The 26199-nt window shown below is 44.0% G+C and overlaps 1 protein-coding gene across 3 annotated transcripts; it reads right to left on the minus strand.

Moving 5' to 3' along the window:
* Window positions 1–293: 293 nt before the first annotated feature.
* On the minus strand, window positions 294–22751 carry DPPA2 (developmental pluripotency associated 2). 3 transcript variants are annotated; one of them, XM_024355597.3, is made up of 9 exons: window positions 22493–22751; window positions 20660–20705; window positions 18693–18840; window positions 15320–15480; window positions 15176–15229; window positions 14181–14442; window positions 10612–10807; window positions 6501–6565; window positions 294–510 (listed from the first exon to the last, which is right to left on the minus strand). In XM_024355597.3, the coding sequence occupies exons 2-8, from the start codon at window positions 20690–20692 to the stop codon at window positions 6523–6525; spliced, it is 897 nt and encodes a 298-aa protein (XP_024211365.1). In that variant the 5' UTR covers window positions 20693–20705; window positions 22493–22751; the 3' UTR covers window positions 294–510; window positions 6501–6522. The 3 variants fall into 3 exon arrangements, with proteins under 3 accessions (XP_024211365.1, XP_024211364.1, XP_009444383.1); XM_024355596.3 differs by having other exon boundaries at window positions 22440–22673; XM_009446108.4 differs by lacking the exon at window positions 22493–22751 and adding an exon at window positions 20890–21001.
* Window positions 22752–26199: the final 3448 nt, after the last annotated feature.

Consider the following 26199-nt stretch of genomic DNA (forward strand, 5'->3'; position numbering starts at 1 on the left):
ATCCTTTACATTATATAAGGGTGGGGGCCATGTCTATTTTTCTTTCACCAACTTCTAACCCAGCCCCTGGCACATAGAAACCATTAACAGATGTAGACCATTTTTCTTCTCACCCTGGTCTCTAGGGTTATGTCTAGACAGACCCATTTACTCTTGTCCCTTCCTTGCTCGAGTCAGGCACCTCTCCCTTATCTGTCCTGTCTGCAGTGCTTCCCATTTGTCTGTGTCCCCAACCACAGTCAGTTTGTAACATCAGAGATTTCCTGACGGATCTTTAACACACACTGAATGAATACAAGGCCAATTGCAGTGACTTTATTTTAATGGGTTTTCAGACATACAGAAAGGGATTCTTTAGATGGGGCTGTGTCACTAGTCAACTATCTTCACTGTGGAGTCCTAGTCACTATGATTTTGTTTTGTAGATCATGAGGATTCATTCAAATTGTCTCCTCTTCCACTCCTTCGTAATAGGTTACATGGTCTGAAAGTACATCCCTCCTTTAGTACCTAGAAGCAAATTTGAAATGGTATATTTAAGAGCCGCTTTGAGCTATACCCAGAGTTTGGGGTCAAGAGAGTTAGGGTGTTTTGTGCACTACAATAGGAAAAGAAATGGAACAAATGTAACTTTTAATAGAGAAAGAATGGCAGATGGAAATACTAGACAATAGTGTATAGTCAGAATTTGTTTCCTTTGGGTTACTGAATTGGACCCCTTCTTAGTTATTTCAAAGACTAATGACACCATGTTTTCCAATCCTGTGTTGGTCTTCAGGCTAGTCTTTAGGCAAGACATGTTTATACTAGAAGACCATTGATTAATGATACTTTCAGAAGGCAGATGCTATAGCATTTTGAGAGCCTGACTAAGCACTCAACTGGGATGGCTTCCATGTGACGTATAATGTGGAAATTTTTCTGTTCTATTCTCCGTGTAAGTTTGGGCTCATTCTAAAACAGTCTGCCTACTGGACAACTGTGCCATTAGCCATCAATAGGCTGAGTTCAGGAGAGCCTTGTTTTAATTCCACAGAATATACTGCAAGTCACAAGCACACATATTCTCAAGCTCGCAGAGTTCTAAATTTAAGCAGTTAAGTGTAAAGGGTGAGCTGAAGTGCTTACTTGGACCATAACATCTTCCTTAACTGCCCTTCTTCCCTTTCTGCACAGAGCTGAGAACTAAGAGGATAAATTACTAAATTAGCCTTCATTGAGAAGGTTCTGTAGAAAAACTGTTTATTAGCTGGGCGCGGCGGCTCATGCCTGTAATCTCAGCACTTTGGGAAGCCAAGGTGGGTGGATCACGAGGTCAGGAGTTCAAGAGCAGCCTGGCCAATACGGTGAAACCCTGTCTCTACTAAAAATACAAAATTAGTCAGGCATGGTGGCGGGTGCCTGTAATCCCAGCTACTTAAGAGGCTGAGGCCGGAGAATCGCTTGAAGCCAGGAGGTGGAGGTTGCTGTGAGCCAAGATTGCACCACTGTACTCCACCCTGGACAACAAGAGCGATACTCCATCTCAAAACAAACAAAAAAACAAAAAACTGTTTATTAGTTTTGATACAAATGTCAGGTTTTGAAAGCTATTGCCAAATTCAATTCAAATTGAGAACTCCATTATTTGATCTGTTGTAATAATTAAATAATTGTTCACATTAATATTTTAAGTAACAAAATTAAGATTGTTTCCATTTGGTATTTGTATAATTTTCTTTTTGGAATAAGAACAAATTATTGGCCAGGTGTGGTGGCTCACACCTGTAATCCCAGCACTTTGGGAGGCTGAGGCAGGCAGATCGCCTGAGGTCAGGAGTTCGAGACCAGCCTGGCCAACATGGAGAAACCTTGTCTCTACTAAAAGTACAATCATCTCTACTAAAAATACAGGTGACTGCCACCATGCCAGGCTAATTTTTGTATTTTTAGTAGAGGTAGGGTTTCACCATGTTGGCCAGGCTGGTCTCAAACTCCTGACCTCAAATGATCCACCCACCTTGGCCTCTCAAAGTGCCGGGATTACAGATGCAAGCCATCACGCCAGGCCCCTGGTTTTCTTTTATACAATACAAGTCTGATTTATAAATATATACTTATATGTATATATCTATATACACAGATATAATATCTATATTTATATATAGATATATAGAGAGACAAATAGCATATATATACAGAAAGAGACAAAAAGCATGATTTGTAGACAAAGGAAGCATCAGATCAAGACTAAGATATGGCAGAGATGTTGAAATTACCAGACCAGGAGTTTAAAACAGTGTTGATTAATATGCTAAGGGCTCTAACAGAAAAAGTGGACAAGATACAAAACAGACGAGTAATGCAAGTGGGAAGATGGAAATTCCAAGAATCAAAATAAAATGATAGAAATTAGAAGAAAATACTAACAGAAATGAAAACTGCCTTCATGGACTCATCTATAGCTGGACTGCCAACAAAAGAATCAGAGGTCTTAAAGAAATGTCAATAGAAACCTCCAAAACCGAAAAGCAAAATCAAAAATCTTTTTTAAAAGAACTGAATATCCAAGAATTGCGAGGCAATTACAAAAAGGTTTCAACATGTAATGAAAATACCAGAAGAGAGAAAAGAATAGAAAGTTGTGAAGCAATGACTGAAAATATCCCAAAATTAATGACATACAAAACCAGAGATCCAGGAAGCTCAGAGACAGGAAGTAGGATAAACACCAAAAATTCAACACCTAGGGATATCATACTCAAACTGCAGAAAAACAAAGACAAATAGAAAATCTTAAAGTAAGAGAAAAAAACATCTTAACTGTAAAGGAACAAAGGTAAGAATTACATTGGACTTCTCTTCGTAAGCCTTACAAACAAGAAGAGAGTAAAGTGATATTTAAAAAGAAGGAAACAAAGCTGGGCGTGGTGGCTCACGCCTCTAATCCCAAAACTTTGGGAGGCTGAGGCAGATGGATCACCTGAGGTCAGGAGTTTGAGACCAGCCTGACCAACATGGAGAAACACTGTCTCTACTAAAAATACAAAAATTAGCTGGGTGTGGTGGCACATGCCTGTAATCCCAGCTGCTTGGGAGGCTGAGACAGGAGAATTGTTTGAACCCGGGAGGTGGAGGTTGCAGAGAGCCAAGATCGCGCCATTGCACTCCAGCCGGGAAAACAAGAGCAAAATCTCTGTCTCAAAAAAAAAAAAAAAAAAAAAAGGAAGGAAAGAAATGAGAAAATTATCTGCAAAAGATATATCTGATAGAGGACTGTTATTCAAAATATACAAAGGTCTCTTAAAACTCAATAATAAAACAACCCAATTAAAAAATGTGCAAAAAGGCCAAGCAAAATCCTAGCACTTTGAGAGGCTGAGGCTGATGGATCACTTGAGCCAGGAGTTCGAGACCGGCCTGGACAACATGGCAAAACCCCATCTCTACAAAAAAAAAATAGAAAAATTAGCCAGGCATGGTAATGTGCACCTGTAGTCCCAGTAGGAGCCTGAGGTGGGAGAATCTCGCTTGAGCCCAGAAGGTCGAGGCTGCAGTGAGCCATGATCGCACCACTGCACTCCAGCCTGGGTGAAAGAGCAAGACCTTCTCTCAATAAAAAATAAATAGTAAGTTAAAAAATAAAAATTGTGCAGAAGACCTGAAAAGACACTACACCAAAGAAGATACACAGATGAGAAATAAACATATAAAAAATGCTCTACTTCATATCATTAAGGAATTCCAAATTTAAAAAAATGTGATACTGGCTGGGCACAGTGGCTCATGCCTGTAATCCCAGCACTTTCAGAGGCCAAGGTGGGCAGATCACCTGAGGTCAGGAGTTTTAGATCAGTCTGGCCAACATGGCGAGACCTCATCTCTACTAAAAATACAAAAATTAGCCAGGCATGGTAGCATGCGTCTGTGGTCCCAGCTACTCGGGAGGCAGAAGCAGGATCATCACTTGAACCCAGGAGGCAAAGGTTGCAGTGAACTGAGATCACGCCACTGCACTCCAGCCTGGGTGACTGCACTCTCTGAGAGAGTCTGTCTCAAAAAAAAAAAAAGCACTGAAATACTGTGCCACGCCTATTAGAATGGCTAAAATCCAAACAATACGAAATACTAAGAAAGATATGGTGCAACAAGAACTCTCATTCATTGCTGGTAGGAATGCAAAATGCTACAGCCACTTTTAAAGACAGTTTGGCAGAAATGAGCTATCAGGCCATGACAACACATGGAGGAATCTTCACTACATATTGCTATCTGAAAGCCGATATGAAAAGGCTACACACTGTATAATTCCAAGTATACACAACATTCTGGAAATGGCAAAGCTATCATGGGCCAGGCACACTGGCTTATGCCTGTAATCCCAGCACTTTGGGAGGCTAAGGCAGAAGGACAGCTTGAGGCCAGAAGTTTGAGACCAATCTCGCCAACACAGTGAGACCAGTCTCCACTAAAAATTAAAAAACAAAACTAGCTGGGTACGGTGGCACATACCTGTAGTCCCAGTGTCTCAGAAGGCTGGGCCAGGAGAATCCCTTGAGCCTAGGAGTTCAAGGCTGCAATGAGCTATGACTGCACCATTGCACTCCAGCCTGGGTGACTGAGCAAAAAGATCTATGGTTTCCAGTGTATGGGCTTGCGGGGAGGGATGAATTGGTGCAACACAAGGTATTTCTAAGGTAGTGAAACTATTCTGTATGACACTATGTTGGATAAATGTCATTTTACATTTGTCAAAACCATAGAATGTACAACACGAATAATAAAACCTAATATGAACTACAGAGTTTAGTTAATAATAAGGTATCTGCTGGGTGTAGAGGCTCACACCTGTAATCCCTGAACTCAGGGAGCCTGAGGTGGGAGGACTGCTGGAGCCCAGAAGTTTGACTAGCCTGGGAAACGTGGTGAGACCCCATCTCTATAAAAAAATAATAAAATAGCCGGGCACGGTGGCTCACACCTGTAATCCCAGCCCTTTGGGAGCCCAAGGTGGGCGAATCACGAGGTCAGGAGCTCAAGACCAGCCTGGCCAACATGGTGAAACCCCATCTCTACTAAAGAAATACAAAAAATTAGCTGGGCATAGTGGCAGGTGCCTGTAATCCCAGCTACTCGAAAGGCTGAGGCAGGAGAATCGCTTGAACCTGGGAGGCGGAGGTTCCAGTGAGCTGAGATCGGTGTCACTGCACTCCAGCCTGGTGATAAAGTATGACTCTGTCTAAAAATAATAATAATAATAATAATAATAAAATAGCCAGGCACAGTGGCTCACGCCTGTAATCCCTGCACTTTGGAAGACTAAGCGAGTGGATTGCTTGAGCTCAGGAGTTCAACGGTCTTGAACCAGGCTGTTCACCTGAGCAACACGGTGAAACCCGTCCTCTACCAAAAATTAAAAAAAATTAGCTGGGAAACTGAAGCGGGTGGATCCCAAGATTAGGAGTTCGAGACAAGCCTGGCCAATATGGTAAAACCCCGTTTCTACTAATACAAAAAAATTAGCCGGGTGTGGTGGCACATGCCTGTAATTCCAGCTACTCGGGAGGCTGAAGCAGGAGAGTTGCTTGAACCCGGGAGGTGGGAGGCGGAGGTTGCAGTGAGCTGAGATCACGCCACTGCACTCCAGCCTGGGCAACAGAGTGAGACTCTGTCTCAAAAAAAATAAAATAAAAATTTAGCTGTGCGTGGTGGTGTGCACCTGTAATCCCAGCTACTTGGGAGGCGGAGGCAGGAGAATTGCTTGAACCTGGGAGGCAGGAGTTGCAGTGAGCTGAGATCTCATCATTGTACTCCAGCCTGGGCGACAAGAATGAGACCCCATCTCAAAAAAAAAAAAAAAGAAAGAAAAAGAAAAAGAAAAAAGAATTATCAATATTGACTCATTAGTTTTTTTTTTTTTTGAGAGACTATGTTGCCCAGGCTGGAGTGCAGTGGCAATTCACAGGTGTGATCACAGAGAACTACAACCTTGAACTCCTCTTGGGTGCAAGTGATCCTCCTGACTTAGCCTCCCCGGTAGCTGGGACTACAGGTGACTACCACCATGCCCAGCCCTGCCTCATCAATTGTAAAAAATGTAGCACACTAATGCAAGTTACTAACAGAGGAAAATGGAGGGGGTGTGAAGCACCGTGTACATGGGAATACATGGGAACCCTATACTTTTCACTCAAGTTTTCATTTTCAAAAAAGAGTCCATTAATTAAAACAAAACCAAATTGTATTCTGTACAGCTAACTATTTAGTAAGTCAGTACTCAAGGCATCAGGAGATACCAAAGATGGTCAGGACACAGCACAGCAATGATTGGGATGCAAGTTATCTACAGGCGTGCCACCATTTGTACTTCCTGGTAGACAGCAGACAAGAGACTTTGATACATTTATCTCCTGTTTTTTAGTAAATAGTGGGAAGGCAGAGAGTTTCTCTTGTATGTGACTCTTTTCAATTGCCTTCAAATCAAAATACTTATTTTGAGGTGGCATATTCTGATCTCTTACATTGTATTCAAACAGGTTGCTGCTACTTCTCTACTGTCATTAATCTTTTCATCATCTTCTTATTCCTGTAAGGCAAGTAGAAAAGAACTGTGAAAAATTGCTACAGCAAGATAAACCATCCCTTACCAATCCCTTTAAAATGACCAATAAAATAAAGCATGCACTTCTGGGCCGGGTGTGGTGGCTCACGCCTGTAATCCTAGCACTGTGGGAGGCTGAGGAGGGCAGATCACCTGAGGTCAGGAGTTTGAGACCAGCCTGACCAATATGGTGAAACCCTGTCTCTGCTAAAATTACAAAAATTAGCCGGTCGTGGTGGCACAGGCCTGTAGTCCCAGCTACTCAGGAGGCTGAGACCGGATAATTGTTTGAGCATGGGAGGCAGAGGTTGCAGTGAGCCGAGATCAAGCCACTGAACTTCAGCCTGGGTGACAGAGTGAGACTCAGTCTCAAAAAAAAAAAAAAAAAAAAATGCACTTCTGGAGTTCCTGAGTCATTTGCCCTAAAACCTAGGAATGGTGCACAAAAAGACTTTATGTAGTAAATAAAGGAAAAGGGTTGTTCACTTACTCTCAGGGCTTACATGCCACATACTGCAATGGATCTCACATCCTTTTTTTTTTTTTTTTTTTTTAAGACAGGTTCTCACTCTGCTGCCCAGGCTGGAGTGCAGGGGCACTATCACAGTTCACTGCAGCCTTGACTTCCAGGGCTGAGGTGATCCTCCCACCTCAGCCTCCCCAGTAGTTGGGACCACAGGTGCATGCCACCACACCTGGCTAATTTTTTTTATAGAGACAGGGTTTCACTATGTTTCTCAGGCCAGTCTTGAACTCCTAAGCTCAAGTCATCTGCCCACCTTGGCCTCCCAAAGTGCTAGGATTGCAGTTGTGAGCCACCATGCCCGGCTTCCTTCATCTTTATACTCTCCATTCCCCTCTCTTCATGCAGCTCCTCCCCATTCATAAATGCTTATGGTTTTTTCATTAAAAAAAAACTTAAGGCCGGGTGTGGTGGCTCACTCCTGTAATCCTAGCACTTTGGGAGGCCAAGGCGAGTGGTTCACTTGAGGTCAGGCGTTCCAGACCAGCCTGGCCAACATGGTGAAACCCCATCTCCACTAAAAATACAAAAATTAGCTGGGTGTGGTGGTGCGTGCCTGTAATCCCAGCTACTCCGGAGGCTGAGGCAGGAGAGTCACTTGAACCTGGAAGGCAGAGGTTGCAGTGAGCAGAGATCATGCCACTATACTCCAGCCTGGGTGACAGAGCCAGACTCCATCTCAAATTTAAAAAAAAAAAAAAAATTTAAAAAGGAAAAGAGAGAAAGAAAGAAGAAAAACGGGAAGAAGGGAAGAATGACGAGAGTCAATGAGGGAGGGGAAAAAGAGAAAGAGACAGACAGAGAGAGAGACGAAAAGAAAGGAACCTCCCTTGAGGTTACTGCCTCAACTAACTGCTCTCTCTTCCTGCCAGGCTCAGCTAATGAAGGTGATCAACATGTCCTGCTTCTAGTTCTGCACATGTTCTACTCTAAGTTACTGAAATCATATTTTGGCTTCTACTGATCCTCTCAATCTACTTTCAAAAAGGCCATCAGCAGTGTCCTAAACAGCCAGTCCCAAGAGCACCACATTCATCATTACCTTACATGGCCATCTCGCTGCCAACCATTTCTTCCTTCTAAGACTCTGTCCATTGCTCCCTTTACTCACTCATCTGCTAACCTCTAACTGTGTTCTGTCTTCACTGTCCACCTTCCACTGATACGCTGATTATCTTTAGGGTTCCTCCCTCAGTTCCTTCCTACATACTCTTATCCACAATGTATGTGCTGATGACTCCCAAAGATGTTTAGCTCTAACTCATACTTCTCTCAGAACTCTAGAACTTGTCCCAAACACCATAGATTCTTCTCCACCGAATTGGACTTCTATGTTTCCTCCACTTCTAAGACAGCATCTTGCTCTCTTTACTCCTACATCTTACATTTGTCTCATTCCTCCTTAAATGCTTTGTCAGTGTAATGAATTATCTCTTTCCTGAATTACTAATCTCTTATTTATACTCCCATCTAAGATTTAGCCCACTTTCTTTTCTTTTTCTTTTGTTTTTGAGACGGAGTTTCGCTCCTGTTGCCCAAGCTGGAGAGCAGTGGTGCGATCTTGCCTCACTGCAACCTCCGCCTCCCGTATTCAAACGATTCTCCTGCCTCAGCCTCCCAAGTAGCTGGGATTACAGGCACATGCCACTACGCCCAGCTAATTTTTGTGTTTTTACTAGAGACGGGGTTTCATCATATTGGTCAGGCTGGTCTCAAACTCCTGATCTCGTGATCCGCCCGCCTCGGCCTCCCAAAGTGCTGGGATTACAGGTGTGAGCCGATTTAGCCCACTTACAAAAAAAAAAAAGCCCTTAATTTATCTCCACACCTCTCTCATCTCACTTCCACCCAATTTTATCACCAAAAGCTGAAATTTTTACTCATGGATGGACATCGGGAATTCTATAGTCTAAAGCAGTGTTTATGTGCATGTATATTTTCCTGGAGAGCACATAGTTATCATTATATTCTCAAACAAGTCTGTGTCCCAAAAGTTACTGGGAGATAATGACTTACAGGATAATGTAGACATAAAATCTTTCATGGTTTGCTCCTCCACTCCCCAAACTCATTTGTCAATATAAGCTTCAATCACATTGACTAACTGGCAGTTTCTAAGTATATTATATTCTTTATTTGTTTTTAGTAGAGACAGGGTTTCACCATGTTGGCCAGGCTGGTCTTGAAGTCCTAACCTCAGATGATCTGTCCACCTTGGCCTCCCCAAGTGCTGGGAATACAGGCGTGAGCCACTGCAGCTGGCCATCATATTCTTTATTTCCGTGTGTTTGTACTGACGACTTCCACAACTGGTAAGCTCTTCCTCAGAACGTGTAATCTTCTCTTAAGTTTCCCTAAGCTATTCCAGTATAGATTCTTCCCATATATTTTCATAGCTTTTCTTTCTTTTTTTTTTTTTTTTGAGACGGAGTTTCACTCTTGTTGCCCAGGCTGGAGTGCAATGGCGCAATCTTGGCTCACCGCAACCTCTGCCTCCCGGGTTCAGCGATTCTTCTGCCTCAGTCTCCCGAGTAGCTGGGATTACAGGCATGTGCCACCACGCTCAGCTAATTTTGTATTTTTTAGTAGAGACGGGGTTTCTCCATATTGGTCAGGCTGGTCTCGAACTCCCAACCTCAGGTGATCCGCCCGCCTCGGCCTCCCAAACTGCTGGGATTACAGGCATGAGCCACCGCGCCTGGCCTTCTTACTCATTTTTAGTTGAGTAGGCTAGATGGATTTTGTTTTTGCATTCCAAGGTGAGTATCTGACATGTAGTAAAAACTCAAATGTGTGTTTTTTTCCTTTAGAACAAGTCTCTAAAATTAAGGCAGAAATCAGGTCCTGACTTGTCAGATGCTTTGTTAAGGCTAAGAACTAGCCACATTTAGGCACAGCGTGGTGGCTCATGCCCGTAATACCAGTACTTTGGGAGGCCGAGTTGGGTGGATGTCCTGAGGTCAGGAGCTTGAGACCAGCCTGGCCAACATACTGAAACCCTGTCTCTACTAAAAATACAGAAATTAGCCGGGCACGGTGGCTCACACCTGTTATCCCAGCACTTTGGGAGGCCGAGGTGGGCGGATCATGAGGTCAGGAGTTTGAAACCAGCCTGACCAACATGGTGAAACCCTTTCTCTACTAAAAATACAAAAATTAGCTGGGCGTGGTGGTGCATGCCTGTAATCCCAGCTGAGACTCGGGAGGCTGAGGCAGGAGAATCGCTTGAACCCAGGAGGCAGAGGTTGCAGTGAGCCGAGATCGTGCCACTGCACTGCAGCCTGGGCGAGAAGAGCAAAACTCCATCTCAAAAAAAAAAGAACTAGCCACATTTATTGAGTTGTAATTCACTAGTGAGTTCTTCTTGCATCCTATTTTTGCCTGATCTATGTGGCAAATTAAGAAGACAGCATGTTCACCCTCTGCTTTCTACTGTTAAATTATTTAGAAAGCCATCTATACACCTACTTTTCTGTGTGCCATGCTTAACAAGATACATAAGAGTTACCTCTTAGCACAGTCAGGGCATAACATATTATCTTCGATGCCTGGGGATGGGAAAATGCAGGCAGGTAACAAGAAGAGAGAAATCATCCTCCTGTGAGTGGTAGGCACCCAGGCCTGACCTGCATGAAACTGCAGGCGTACCCAACCCTTTGTGTCTGCCGAGAGAAGTCTGCCATGGACCACACACCACCTGACGCCTGGAAAGGAAAAACAAATATAGACAGCAAAAATCAAGATAGCACCCCAACATAACCTCTCAGCAAGTCACTCTTGAATTTGCTCTTGTATTCTGCTCACAAATCAATTGAATGAGATGCATGAAAACGTAGACCACATGACACTATGATCTAATTTCACAAGTTACATAACACAAAGTATAGTAATTTGCCGGCTAGGCGCGGTGGCTCACGCCTGTAATCCCAGCACTTTGGGAGGTTGAGGCGGGAGGATCATCTAAGATGGGGAGTTTGAGACCAGCCTGACCAATGTGGAGAAACCTCATCTCTACTAAAAATGCAAAATTAGCTGGGCATGGCGGCGCATGCCTGTAATCCCAGCTACTCGGGAGGCTGAGGCAAGAGAATCGCTTGAACCCGGAAGGCAGAGGTTGTGGTGAGCTGAGATCACACCACTGCACTCCAGCCTGGGTGACAAGAGCAAAACTCCGTCTCAAAAAATAATAATACTAATAATAATAAAATAAAATAAAATAAAAAATAATGGTTGCCATTTTGAAATGCTTGTTTTGTGTCCAATATTTTGCTAGGTGATTTATGTGTATTAATACATTTACTCTTAAGTACACTATTAATATTTACCTTCTATTTGCTTTTCTTATTATTTCTTATTCACAGGTGACATAAACGAAGCTTATGGTGTTAAATATCATAAGTTACTCAGAGCCAAGTCATGGATCCAGGTATTCTGACTGACTTACAGTCCATTTACCTAACCACTACATTGTACTGCCTCAGCTATAGGAAACAGACAAGCGTCTGTTTAAAAGTGTAAGGAACAGGCTGGGCGTGGTGGCTTACGCCTGTAATCCCAGCACTTTGGGAGGCCTAGGTGGGTGGATCACCTGAGGTCAGGAGTTCGAGACCAGCCTGACCAACATGGCAAAACCCCATCTCTACTAAAAATACAAAATTAGCTGGGTGTGGTGGCACGCGCCTGTAATCCCAGCTACTCAGGAGGCTGAGGCAGGAGAATCGCCTGAACCTGGGAGGCAGAGGTTGCAGTGAGCTGAGATCATGCCATTCCACTCCAGCCTGGGCAACAAGAGTGAAACTCCGTCTCAAAAAAAAAAAAAAAAAAAAAAAAAAGGCATAAGGAACAATTTAAGTAGAGAGATGTGATATTTGCAAGAAAACAAGCAGTACACTTATGGAATGTCTGAAATTGAGAGAAAGTCAGTATTCTGAAAGACCTACAGCCCATTTACCTAACCACTACATTGTACTGCCTCAGCTATAGGAAACAGACAAGCGTCTGTTTAAAAGTGTAAGGAACAATTTAATTAAGGAGACGGGATATTTGCAAGAAAATAAGTGGTACACTTATGGAACGTCTGAAATTGAGGGAAAGGAGCAGTCACAGTGAATTTACATATCTGTAAATAAGCAGTACATGTAGTGTGATAGCTCCCCGATTAGACTGTGAAACAAGAGAAGATGTGTGTGTTTAGCACAGTATATACCCAGCAGCTAGACATACCTCTGGACCACAGCAGATGCTTAACAATTGCAGAATGAAGAGAAATATAAAATGATAAGTCACTGTGGGATAATAGTAACTCATACAGCATATTATTAAAAATTAGAAAGAGGTGTCCTCTTTGGGAAGGCAGTGCCCCCAGGCACACAGCTTTATGGCTGGACAATGCCTTTGCACAAATTATTAAAAGGTGCCCACTGTCCCCACATAAAGGAATGTAGCTTGAAGAGCAGAGGATATGCCAATTTCAACTTCAGGTCTTCCTTCTGCCTGGTTTCCTTGTATGATGAATAATGTGTCCTACCATACTAGTTAGCTGGAATAAAATAGGATCTAGAATACTTCTGGAAATGGGAAAATGGGGGAGTAAAAAAAGGATTCAAGCCAAAAAGGAAGGTGACTTGAGATAGCAGACCCTGGAAATAAAGGCAATACCAAGAAAAGAAGAGCAGGAGTTGGAGAAAAGTGGAGTTAAGTTATCCTCAAGATTTCTTAGAGGGCCCCAGGTGCGGTAGCTCACGCCTGTAATCCCAGCACTTTAGGAGGCCAAGGCAGGTGGATCACCTGAGGTTGGGAGTTCGAGACCAGCCTGACCAACATGGAGAAATCTCGCCTCTACTAAAAAAAAAAAATACAAAATTAGCCAGGCATGGTGGCGCATGACTGTAATCCCAGCTACTCGGGAGACTGAGGCAAGAGAATTGCTTGAACCTGTGACCTCAGGTGATTCACGTGCCTTGGCCTCTCAAAGTGCTGGGATTAAAAGCGTGAGCCACTGTGCCCGGCCAAGATTTTTTTTTTAAAGACAGAGTCTGGATCTGTCTGTCAGGCCAGAGTGCCATAGCACAATCTCAGCTCACTGCAACCTCTACCTTCTGGGCTCAAGCCACTCTCCCACCCCAGCCTCCTGAGTAGCTGGGACTACAGGCACACACCACCATGCCCGGCTTTTTTTCATATTTTTTGTAGACAGGGTATTTCACCATGTTACCCAGGCTGGTCTCTAACTCAGGAGCTCTAGAATCCTCCCACCTTGGCCTCCCAAAGTGCTAGGCATACAGGCATGAGCCACCAAGCTCAGCCACTACTATTCTATGAAACATGTAAATCTTCATTTTATATAACAGGATACTTGGCCGGGAGCAGTGGCTCACGCCTGTAATCCCAACATTTTGGGAGGCCGAGGTGGGTGGATGGTCTGAGGTCAGGGGTTCGAGACTAGCCTGGCCAACATAGTGAAACCCCGTCTCTACTAAAAATACAAAAAATTAGCTGGGCGTGGTGGTGGGTGCCTGTAATTCCAGCTACTCAGGAGGCTGAGGCAGGAGAATTGCTTGAACCTGGGAGGCAGAGGTTGCAGTGAGCCAAGATCACGCCATTACACTCCAGCCTGGGCAACAAGAGCGAAACTCCATCTCAAAAAAAAAAAAAAAAAAAAAAAAAAAAAGAACAGGATACTAAGGCTTAAAGTAAGTAACTTGCCAATGTCACATATCCAGGAAATGGTAAAGCAAGAATTTGAACCAACACATTCCTCTTTATTCACTATGTCATAAATGCCTTAAGGAAGAGAGAAAGAAAAGGGGAAGACCTCAGACTGTGGTCCAAGATTATCAGGTTATGCTTAGTGATGGAAAAGGGCCACTACTCAGTCACCTGATTTAGAGACCCATCCAGACACAACATGACTATCCATCAATATGACAGATAGAAGAGAGATGTCCCATGTGAATCCAATTTCTAATCTTCAGATATTTTAGCAAATGCCTTCCCTTTGACCACGCTTCAGTCTTGGACTAATAAAAGTTAACCTTGTCCTCTGGAGTGGGACTCACACTTTAAGGTTGATCTTACCAGAGGCTTGCATCAAAAAGGCCTCAACAGAAACAGGAATGGAACATGAATTCAAAGCCTTAGGCTGAACAGCTCTTGCAGCAATTCTTGCCCATGATGCCAACATGGCTCCCGGTGCTGAAGTTATCACTTCAACTGTATTGGTCTCTTCTGCTCTCTCGTTCATCTCATAACTTCTCTGAAGCCTTGCTCTCTTGGTCACTGCCTTGCGTTTCCTCGAACATCGCTGTAATCTGGTCTCTTGTGACATTTCAGGCATATCCTGCAAATGAAATTCATGATGAGTATTCAGTAAACCGCTAGGGCTGTAAGGAATTTTGGGTCAATTTTATTATTCTTTTTTTTTTTTGAGATGGAGTCTCGCTCTTGTTGCCCAGGCTGGAGTGCAATGGCACGATCTCGGCTCACCGCAACCTCCGCCTCCCAGGTTCAAGCTATTCTCCTGCCTCAGCCTCCCTAGTAGCTGGGATTATAGGCATGTGCCACCATGTCCGGCTAATTTTGCATTTTTAGTAAAGACAGGGTTTCTCCATGTTGGTCAGGCTGGTCTCGAACTCCCGACCTCAGGTAATCCACCCACCTCGGCCTCCCAAAGTGCTGGGATTACAGGCGTGAGCCACCACACCCGGCCAATTTTATTATACTTTGTACTGACCTGAACATGTATGTCAATGTGGGAAGGGTTTCGGAATATTAGTTCCCATAAACTGTAAATTCTCCACTGGGAGAAATTTTGGGTTGTTGAAACTGTGCGGGGGGAGGAAAGGTTGCAACTGACATCCAGCTGGTAGAGGCTGGGGATGCTGCAAAACATCCTACAATGTACAGGGCAGGCCCCAAAACAAACAAAAAATTATTTGTTCCGAAATATCAATAATGCCACAGTGAAGAAACCCTGCCTTAGAGGTACAACACATAGATACGGTGCGACGGTAGGGACCAGACGAATCATGATCAGAACCCACCTTCACACCATCAACACACTCATTACTCACTTGCCGTTGTTCAGGGTAAGCATGCCTATGAAGCCTCAGATAAACTTCGATTTTCTTAGGAAATGAAGAGAGAGATTAAGTTAAAAGTTGACAAAGACTCCCATAATAATTCCCAGCAGCAGATATTCACCCAAGTGTACTAACCTTGCCATTAGTACTCAAACCGAGTTGTTGACACCAGTCCCGCAAAGTGTCCCGACACACCTTATTAATGGGAGGCAAAATGGTCGGCAAGGGAAGGGCTGGTATTTCGCATCTAGCTTTTTGTGGAGCTGTAAATTGCTCATTTGTTTGAAGTAGATGACCTAAGACAAGAATGGAACCAAAGTAGTAATAATTTAAAGTTAGCAAGATTATTTTAAAATTTTACAAAGATCTAGGGCCGGGCACAGTGGCTCACGCCTGTAATCCCAGCACTTTGGGAGGCCAAGGCAGGCAGATCACGAGGTCAAGAGATCGAGACCATCCTGGCTAACATGGTGAAACCCCGTCTCTACTAAAAAAATACAAAAAACTTAGCCGGGCGTGCTGGCGGGCGCCTGTAGTCCCAGCTACTTGGGAGGCTGAGGCAGGAGAATGGCATGAACCCGGGAGGTGGGGTTTGCAGTGAGCCGAGATCATGCCACTGCACTCCAGCCTGGGCGACAGAACAAGACTCCGTCTCGTCTCAAAAAAAAATTTTTACAAAGATCTTTTCACATTTCTCACAACCCAATTTGCATATACACATATCAATTTTTATTTCTCATATTAAAAATGAGGTAACAAGGCCGGGCACGGTGGCTCACACCTATAATCCCAGAACTTTGGGAGGCTGAGGCAAATTCGCCCAAATCACTTGAGGTCAGGAGATCGAGACCAGCCCGGCCAACATGGTAAAACCCCGTCTCTACTAAAAATAGAAAAATTACCTGGGCATATGGCCAGGCATGGTGGCTCATGCCTGTAATCCCAGCACTTTGGGAGGCCGAGGTGGGTGGATCACCTGGGAGTTTGAGACCAGCCTGACCAATATGGAGAAACCCCGTCTCTACTAAAAAAAAAATTCAAAATTAGCCAGGCATGGTGGCACATGCTTGTAATCCCAGCTACTAGGGAGGCTGAGGCAGGAGAATCGCTTGAACCCGGGAGGCGGAGGTTGCGGTGAGCCAAGATCGCGCCATTGCACTCCAGCCTGGGCAACAAGAGTGAAACTCCGTCTCAAAAAAAAAAAAAAAAAAAGAAAAATTACCTGGGCATGGGGGTGCACACCTGCAATCTCAGCTCCAGCTACTCAGGAGGCTGAGGCAGGAGAATTGCTTGAACCCAGGAGGCAGAGGCGGCAGTAAGCTGAGATCACGCCACAGCACTCCAGCCTGGGCAATACAGTGAGACTCTATCTCAAAAAAAAAAAAAAAAAAAAAAGGAGGTAAGAGATTCAGGTATTTAAAGACTTGCCCATTATAATAGCAGACCTGGGACTCAAACCTATGTAGGTTTTTTTTGTTGTTTTTTTTTGAGACGGAGTTTCGCTCTGTTGCCCAGGCTGGAGTGCAGTGGCGCGATCTCAGCTCACTGCAACCTCCGCCTCCTGGGTTCAAGCAATTCTCCTGCCTCAGCCTCCCGAGTAGGTGGGACTACAGGCACGCGCCACCATGCCCAGCTAATTTTTGTATTTTAAGTAGAGACGGTGTTTCACTATGTTGGCCAGGCTGGTCTCGAACGCCTGACCTTGTGATCTGCCCTCCTTGGCCTCCCAAAGTGCTGGGATTACAGGCATGAACCACTGCACCCAGCTTGCTTTGTTTTGTTTTGAGACAGGGTCTTGCTCTGTCACCTAGGCTGGAGTGCAGTGGTGCGATCTCGGCTCACTGCAACCTCCACCTTCCAGGTTCAAGTGATTATCATGCCTCAGCCTCCTCAGTAGCCGGGACTACAGGCTTGTGCCACCATGCCTGGATAATGTTTGTATTTTTTGTAGAGACAGGGTTTCTCCATGTTGGCCAGGTTGGTCTTGAACCCCTGGCCTCAAGTGATCAGCCCTCCTTGGCCTCCCAAAGCACTGGGATTGTAGGTGTAAGCCATCATGTCCGGCCTCAAACCTATGTTTGGATTCTAAAATCCACGTTTCTTTTATGCTACATATAGCAGCCTGTTATTTTCTGTTGCCCTCAACAACCAACTGAATAGAACATTATGTTGGATTTATCCTCCAAAATGTCTAGATTTTGGACCACAAAATATCAGCTCTTCCTATAGAAATCAAAGAAACCACCACATTGTCTATCCCCAATCAACAATGGTCCACATCATTCTGTCAGCCTGAATAATTTTTCTCTACAGCTCCCCATTTCACCTCAGTCTGCTTAGCTCTAACCCATCATTATTTACTTCATCTTGAAATCCTCATTATTGGCCTAGAAGATAAAATCCTTCTGAAAATACTTATTTGGGCCGGTCGCAGTGGCTTACGCCTGTAATCCCAGCACTTTGGGAGGCCAAGTTGGGTGGATCACCTGAGGTCAGAAGTTTGAGGCCAGCCTGGACAGCGTGGCAAAACTCCATCTCTATTAAAAATACAAACATTAGCTGGGCGTGGTGGTGGGCACCTGTAATTACAGGTACTGGGGAGGCTGAGGCAAGAGAATCGCTTGAACCCAGGAGGCGGAGGTTGCAGTGAGCCAAGACTGCACCATTGCACTCCAGCCTTTGCAACGAGAACAAAACTCCGTCTCCAGAAAAATTTAAAAAAAAAAGAAAAAAAACTCTTATTTGATGCTTTTATAGGAAGCACTAAGACACTGAGCACAGATACAAAGGGTCATGATTTTAAGAGCTGCTATTCGTAATTACTTGCTAAGCAAAATACCAGATGTTTTTCAAAATTATTTAATCTTCGTAGGAGGCAAATATGTATTCATCTCGTTTTTATAGAAGAGGAGATTGAGCTTTATGTGTTGGGAATTTGAACTCATGTGGAGCTGGTCCAGAAGAGCACTCTCTGTCCAAAGCACTCCCCATGCTTATTTTGTGTCTTAAAAGTAAGGCAGTACAGGCCAGGCGTGGTGGCTAATGCCTGTACTTTGGGAGACTGAGGCAGGCACATCACTTGAGGTCAGGAGTTCGAGACCAGCCTGGCCAACATGGTGAAAGCCCATCTCTACTAAAAATACAAAAATTAGCCAGGTTTGGTGGCCCATGCCTGTAATCCCTGCGACTTGGAAGGCTGAGGCAGGAGAATCGCTTGAGCTCAGAAGGCGGAGGTTGCAGTGAGCCAAGACTGTGCCACTGCACTCCAACCTGGGTGACACAGTGAGACTCCATCTCCAAAAAATAAATTAATTAATCAAAATATGGCAGTACATTGGGCTTAGCAAGCGAGAAGTATCAGAGTTTGCAAAATTTCTTAACACAGATTAACAAGGTGAGATTTAAGCTGGGTGTTGTATAGTCAGAGAATAGGAAAGACAAATCTTACTGTTTCCTGGGCTTCCCAGAGTTGTAGGAGTAACTAACTGAGCAATCCCTGTCCTCATACCTGGATTGTATTTCTTAGGCTTCTCCAGTTTGACATCAGAAGTTGAAGAAACGCTTGGTTCCATTTGTTCCATATTTGCGTCATCTTTAACTGGCACCAGTGTCAAAATCACACTTTCCTCATCATCTACTTCCCCCTCCAAGAAATTCTGGAAAGAGAAGTCAGTCACTGATTTTCATTTGATGCGGTACAACTAAACCTTGTACCGCTTGCTTTCAAGGCAAAAGTCATGAATAAGGAACTGAGAAGACAGTAGGTGGATGGAGAAAAGAATTACTGGGATTCCTAGAATGTGATGTTGATTAGCAGACCCTTTATCAAATAAAGGAAACATGGAAAAAAACGGGCAAAAGCCAATTTACATGTAGGTGTTAATGAAAGAGAAAACAGAAGGGTAGGGCTCGGGTTTAGAGAATTATTTCCCTCAGGGCCTTCCTCCTCATCAGCCAAAACACAAAATACTTTCATTAAGTCTCCTAAATCTGTATGGAGTGTGTTCCTGCCTTTCCATCTTCTATCACATGATTCCCAAGATTCCCAATTCCCATATCAAATTTCACAGCACAAGCAATAACCTCCTGTTATCCCCAAATCCACTGTAACTCTGCTATTTCTGCACCGATTGTTCCATGCTTGTCGAAAATTATTCAATGGCTTGTCATTGTTATTCTGGTTAATGACGAAACTCAAATTAGCTCACAGAGCTGTGTAGCTTACAAATTCTCCAACAGTCTGGTCCCTGCCTGCCTCTCCAGCTCATGACCTCTGAGCTTTCTGAGCTCCAGCCACACTGGGCTCATTTCAGCTCCAAGACCTGAGGAGAGTGTATCTGTTTTACTCTCTGTTGCTTTCACAGAAACACAGCAGTCTACACAGAGTAGGCATTCAATGTTGTTTTTATGATCTGATGAATAAAAGATAAAGTAGGAAAGCAGGTAGATAGAAAGAAACTAACATTTACTGGTTCTCTACAGTACACAGGCACTATGCTAGGTGTTATTTCTCTAATTTAATTCTCATAGTATACTTGTAGTAATTTATTAATTTTCCTGCTTTACAAATGAGGAAACTAAATGAGCAATGCCATAGAGTAACACAGGCTTGGGTATGGTTCTGAAGTTAGCTTTTCTTCTCAAATCCAAGGGTGAATAAACTCCATTCCAGTCCTATTGCAACATTCTCTTCTAGTGCTGATGCCACACTCCTGTCTCCTATTTAACCTCTTCAGTAGTTTCCCATTACTCTTAGTTTACCTCAAAATAATACTGACATTATTTAGGGAATACTACTCTATTACAGAGAAAAGTAGGGGCTCAAAGCAGCTATGTGACTTCCCCATAATCACATAGCTAATATTGGCCAATTCAGTCCTTTAGTCAGAGGACGGGTACAGTGACGCCTGTAAATACACTATGACACCTCCTCTAGTTTCTCATAGAGCCAGGACTACCCAAGCCTAATCTTGAAACTCATTTGATACCAAGGCCACTGGGAGTAGATATTTCCTACTCCGAAAGAAAGTAACCAATTGGTCACTTTACTTTATGACTTTATCCACATTACCGCCTTCACTTTCTTTTTACCTTTGCTTTTTAAAAAAAATTATTTTTAATTTTTAATTATCTTTTCTCTAATATTATTATTCTCCATGCCATTTTTATTTATTTATTTTTACCATTTTTATCTTGTCCAGCTATAGCACTTCTCATCTTTCCTACCAAAGAAATATTTTCCTTTGGACTAAGAGGAGAAAATTTTACTTCTTTTTACTCTCACCCAAATGCACATAAAAGCACAATCACATGAAAGAAAACTAACAATCTATTTGCAAAGAGGAGGAGGTTTCAAGATGGAGATTTCTTACATCCAGGAATGAAGATTTGTGGTAAAAGAGAAACATAAGGGAGACCTAGAAAGACTCTGAAAAGCGACTGTGAGAAAAGTAATTCTATTAGAATGAAACTTACCTTCTTGCTGCTATCCAAATTTGCATCTGACATTTTCAGCAACACCCTGGGGAAGGCAAGGACAGCAATGTTAAGGATATGGTAGTTTACTTCTCTTAACCTGCTTTCTCCTTTTATAAGCAAATGTCTCCTTCTACTTCCTGTTACCCAGATGAGCTCTTGTTTTCCTTTCCTCCTCTTTTTGCCCTCCCTCATTTTCTGGTAATGGGATAATTTTATCAATTTTATACCCTGTCTTGTCCATTCAATGACAATGTTTTTTAAAAAATTAGGCTGGGTGCGACGGCTCATGCCTGTAATCCCAGCACTTTGGGAGGCCCAGGGGGGCGGATCGATTGAGTCCAGGAGTTCGAGATCAGCCTGGGAAACATGGCGAGACCCCCATTTCTACGAAAAAACACAAAAATTAGGCGGGCGTTGCGGCGATCGCCTGTAATCCCACCTACTCGGGAGGGGGTGGTGGGAGGACTGCTTGAGCCCACGAGGCGCAGGCTACAGCGATCCGAGATCGCGCCACTGCACTCCAGCTTCGCGAGACTCTGTCTCAACAAGTGAAAGAAGGAAAGAAAGAAGAAAAAAAAATAGGTGAAACTTGAAAGAAAACTGAAAATGACAAACGCTTGTTGACAAGTTCCAATGGAATGAACAGAATGTTTTAAAACAGTTATAAGACGATATTGGTAACAAATTACTTATTACGGAGGGAATGGAAAAAAGATTCAGAGCATTTTACGCAGGTATTTTATACCTGATTTATGCACGTGGGTATGTTACTCACTGAAAGATTCCAGATTTAAATTGTGGGGGTTGGATAACATAATCTCTCTTCGATCTAGTTCTAAATACAAATATTAAGCCTGCAATAATATTGAGCTGGTTGGAGGAGAAGGATTTGGCTGTTCAGAATAGCAACAAGAGCCAAAACACCAAGGCAAGTGGTGGAGTAACGAAGGCAGAAGAAACGGATGCACTTAGGAATTGCTGGAGCCTAATGTTGGACACGGAATGTGGCAAAATATGAAGCAGGTGTTCTCATAAGTCACTCTAAGAAGCCAGAGCAACTAAAGGAAATTTCATTCACAAATAATATGGCAGCACTGGACAACCAAGTACCTTTACAATGGGCTTTTTCTGTCCCTGGGAAAATGATTTGGGGTCCATTAATCTCAGGACCCAGGGTGACCATGGTCCATTTAAGTTACTAGTATATTTAACACATTCAAAATATTGTCTGGACCTGGCACGGTGGCTCATGTCTGTAATCCTTTGGGAGGCCTTTGGGAGGCCGAGGAAGGAGGACCACTTGAGTCCAGAAGTTCGAGACCAGCCTGGGCAATATAGTGAGACATCATCTCTATGAATAAATAAATAAATAAATAAATAAATTTACAAAAGAAAAAATGTAGTCTGAAAAAGCTCAGCTTCAGTTTATTGAGGAACTGATTGGAAAAATAAATTATGAGGCCCCACCCCACCACCCAAGACATCCTGAATCAGATCCTGGAGGGTGAGGCTGAGGGACTGAGGAATCTGTGCTTCCACGAGCCCTCCAGGTAATTTTTTCTTTTTTTATTTTTTTAAGACAGGCTCTGACGCCCAGGCTGGAGTGCGGTGGCGCGATCATAGCTCACTGCAGCCTCGACCTCCTGGACTCAAGCGATCTTCCCACTACAGCCCATGCCGTCCCACCCCCGCCCCTCCCCCCACACTCCAGTAGTTGGGATTACAGGCCCGCCCCACCACGCCCCGCTAATATTTAAATTCTTTGTAGAGATGAGACCTGGGATGGAAGGGGATTGCGGGGACGGAGAGGATGTGGGTAGGGGGCCTCACTGTGTTGCCCAGGCTGGTCTTGAATTCCTGGCTGAGTTCCCAGACTCAAGTTGATCCTCCCTCTGCAGCCTTCGGAGTGGGTGGGACTACAGGCCTGCACCGCCACGCCCAGCCCTCCGGACGATTCTTAAGCTCCTGAAGTCTAGAAGCCTTAGCTAGATCAGGACATAAACAAAGGGCTTTGGAGACAGGCAGTCCGCGGCAGATAATGATCGGAATTCCGGCTCCTCCCTTCCAGGATGGAACCTGAATGCAGCCCTCTAAGATGCAGCCAGGAAAGCACTCCGCCTACCCGGTTGGGTGTGGCCCCTGGTGCTTTTAATGGGCAATTTAGAGGAAAGCTGACCTAATGGCCTGAGTTGCTCCTAATGCCTTAGGTAGGGGCAGGATTTCGAGTGGGAAGACCATTTCATTACCATGTTTTCTTTTCTTCATTGCATTTTTTACAATATAATCATCTTAGGCCGGGCGCGGTGGCTCACGTCTGTAATCCCAGCACTTTGGGAGGCCGAGGCGGGCGGATCACCTGAGGTCAGGAGTTCAAGACCAGTCTGGCTAACATGGCGAAACCCCGTCTCTACTAAAAATACAAAAATTCGCCGGACATGGTGGCACATGCGTGTAATCCCAGCTACTAGGGAGACTGAGGCAGAACAATCGCTTGAACCCGGGAGGCGGAGGTTGCGGTGAGCCGAGATTGCGCCATTGCACTCCAGCCTGGGCAACAAGAGCGAAACTCCGTCTCAAAAAAAAAAAAAAAAAAAAAAAGAGTAAGAAAATCTTATGAAAATATATGGGAAGAATCTATATTGGAATAGCTTAGGGAAACAAGAGAAGATTACACTTTTTGAGGAGGAGCTTACCAGTTGTGGAAGTAGTCAATACAAACAGGGAACAGACTCCCTAGCTACTCGGGAGTCTGAGGCACGAGAATCGCTTGAACCCAGGAGGTGGAGGTTGCAGTGAGCCAAGATCACGCCACTGCACTCCAGCCTGGGCGACAGAGAGAGACTCTGTCCCCCCCCCAAAAAAAAAAAAAAAAAAAACATCTTATTTGTTTTCCTGGGGTTTTTTCCCCAGCTTTTTGAGAATGTTTTATTATGGGAAGGTTCAAACATGTACAAAAGTATGTCTACTTTTTGTCATAGTAATTTACTTACAGCCAGTCTGGTTTCATCTAAATTGCCGTCCATTCATCCTCCATGGGTTATTTTGAAACAAGTGCCAGATCGCCTATGATTTCGTTCATAAATTCAGGGAAAAGGCCGGTGCCATGGCTCACACCTGTAATCTCAGCACATCAGGAGGCCAAGGTGGCAGGAACACTTGAGCCCAAGAGTATGAGACCAGCCTCAGCAACATAGTGAGATCTCATTGTTACCAAAAAAATTAAAATGAAAATAAAAATAAAATAACTGGGCGTGTGGGTGTGGTGAGACATGCCTGTGGTCCTAGCTACTCAGGGGGCTGAGGTCAGAGGATCCCTTCAGCCCAGGAGCCCGAGGCTGCAGTGAGGCTGTCTCAATAAATAAATAAATCCAGGGGGGGGAAATACTTTGTTCCTATTATAACTACGATATCCTTTTTACATCTAAACATAATTTAAAAAATCATTATTTAATATTATCAAAGTATTCAAATATATGTTATGTTCAAATATCCAGCAGTATTCAAAACTCCAATTATCTGGCCGGGCACCGTGGCTCACGCCTGTAATCCCAGCACTTTGGGAGGCCAAGGCAGGTGGATTACCTGATGTCAGGAGTTTGAGACCAGCCGGCCAACATGGAGAAACCCTGTCTGTACTAAAAATACAAAAATTAGCCAGGCATGGTGGCACGCACCTGTAGTTCCAGCTACTGGTGGGGGCTGAGGCAGGAGAATTGCTTGAACCCAGGTGGTGGATCTCAAAAAAAAAAAAAACTCCATTTATCTTATATATTTTTCTCTTCCTTCATTTTCTTTTTTTTAACAATCTGTTTGAATCAGCGTCCAATCAAGGTCTGTGATAAATTGAAATAGGCCTTAAATTTTTCTTTACTCTAAGTTATCTCCATCTGTTTTTAGTTATTTATTTTAGGATCTCACTATGTTACACAGGCTGGGCTTGAACTCCTGGGCTCAAGCAATCCTCCTGCCTCAGCCTCCTGAGTAGCTGGGATAACAGGCACATGCCATCACACGCAGCTTCCACTTCTTACGTCTTACAATTCGTTGTTGTTGTTATTGTTGAAATAATTGTGTGAATTTCCTATAGTTTCCTATTTGAATTTTGCCAGTTCTTGTTTTACCCTTCAGTCTGTTCTAGCTTCTGTTGCCCAGGCTGGAGTACAGTGGTGCGACCACAGCTCACTACAGCCTTTACCTGCTGGGCTCAAGAGATCCTCCCACCTCAGCCTTTTGAGTAGCCATGGCTACAGGCATGTGCCACCGTGTCTGTCTAAATTTATTTTTTTGTACAGACGGGGTCGCACTATGTTGCCCAAGCTGGTCTCTCCTGGACTCAAGCAGTCTCCCGCGTTGGTCTCCCAAAGTGTAAGGATTACAGGTGTGAGCCACCACACTGAGCCTGCTCTTTTAAGTTTTTAAGAAAAATATTATTTCTGTCCCTCTTCACTCATCTGACGCCTCGTTCTTTAAGCTTAAATGCATTTCTTAAGAGTAACCCTAAAAGAGATTCCTCTTGTCATTCTGTCATTCTAGTCCTTCAAAAAAAAATCATTTGAATCTGTAATTCTGTATGTATTTGGAATCTTACGGTAATTTCATCTCCTCAATTAGCAGGTTCTATGACAGCAATGGCCAGGTAGGTTTCAGTCACCTTTCAGAGCCTTGCACTCTGGTTCAGAAGAGAAGCTCAATCAATACTAGAGGTTTTTGTTGTTGTTGTTTTCTCGAGACTGAGTCTAGCTCTGTCGCCCAGGGTGGAGTGCAGTGGCACGATCTCGGCTCACTGCAAACTCCACCTCCCGGGTTCAAGTGATTCTCATGCCTCAGCCTCCCAAATAGCTGGGGTTACAGGTGCCTGCCACCATGCCCAGATAATTTTTGTATTTTTGGTAGAGATGGGGTTTCACTGTGTTGGCCAGGCTGGCCTCGAACTCCTGACCTCGTCATCCTCCCACCTCGGCCCCACAAAGTGCTGGGATTACAAGCCTGAGCCACTGCACCTAGCCTATTTTTTTTTTTTTTTTTTTTTTTTTTGAGACGGAGTCTCGCTCTGTTGCCCAGGCTGGAGTGCAATGGTGTGATCTTCGCTCACTGCAACCTCTGCCTCCCGGGTTCAAGCGATTCTCCTGCCTCAGCTTCCCGAGTAGCTGGGATTACAGGTGCCTGCCACCACACCCAACTAATTTTTGTATTTTTAGTAGAGATGGGGTTTCACCATGCTGGCTAGGCTGGTCTCGTACTCCCGACCTCAGGTGATCCGCCTGCCTCGGCCTCCCAAAGTGCTGGGATTACAGGTGTGAGCCACCACATCCGGCCAATGCTAGGGTTATTAATATTGCCTGAACCTCCACATTTCTACCCCTTCCCACCCAACTCTGTTGTATAGCAGATGTCTGTTTCTTTGCTGCTGGTAAAGGATTTGGTGTAAATACTTATCACAGACTGATGTGACTATTTCTACCAGACTGTGGCACTCTGAAGTTCTCAGACACATCCTTATTCCCATGGGGCTCAGTAGAGTGTCCAGTTCATAGAAG

This window comes from Pan troglodytes, chromosome 2 (genome assembly GCF_028858775.2).
Source record: "Pan troglodytes isolate AG18354 chromosome 2, NHGRI_mPanTro3-v2.0_pri, whole genome shotgun sequence".
Classification (NCBI taxonomy): Eukaryota; Metazoa; Chordata; class Mammalia; order Primates; family Hominidae; genus Pan; species Pan troglodytes.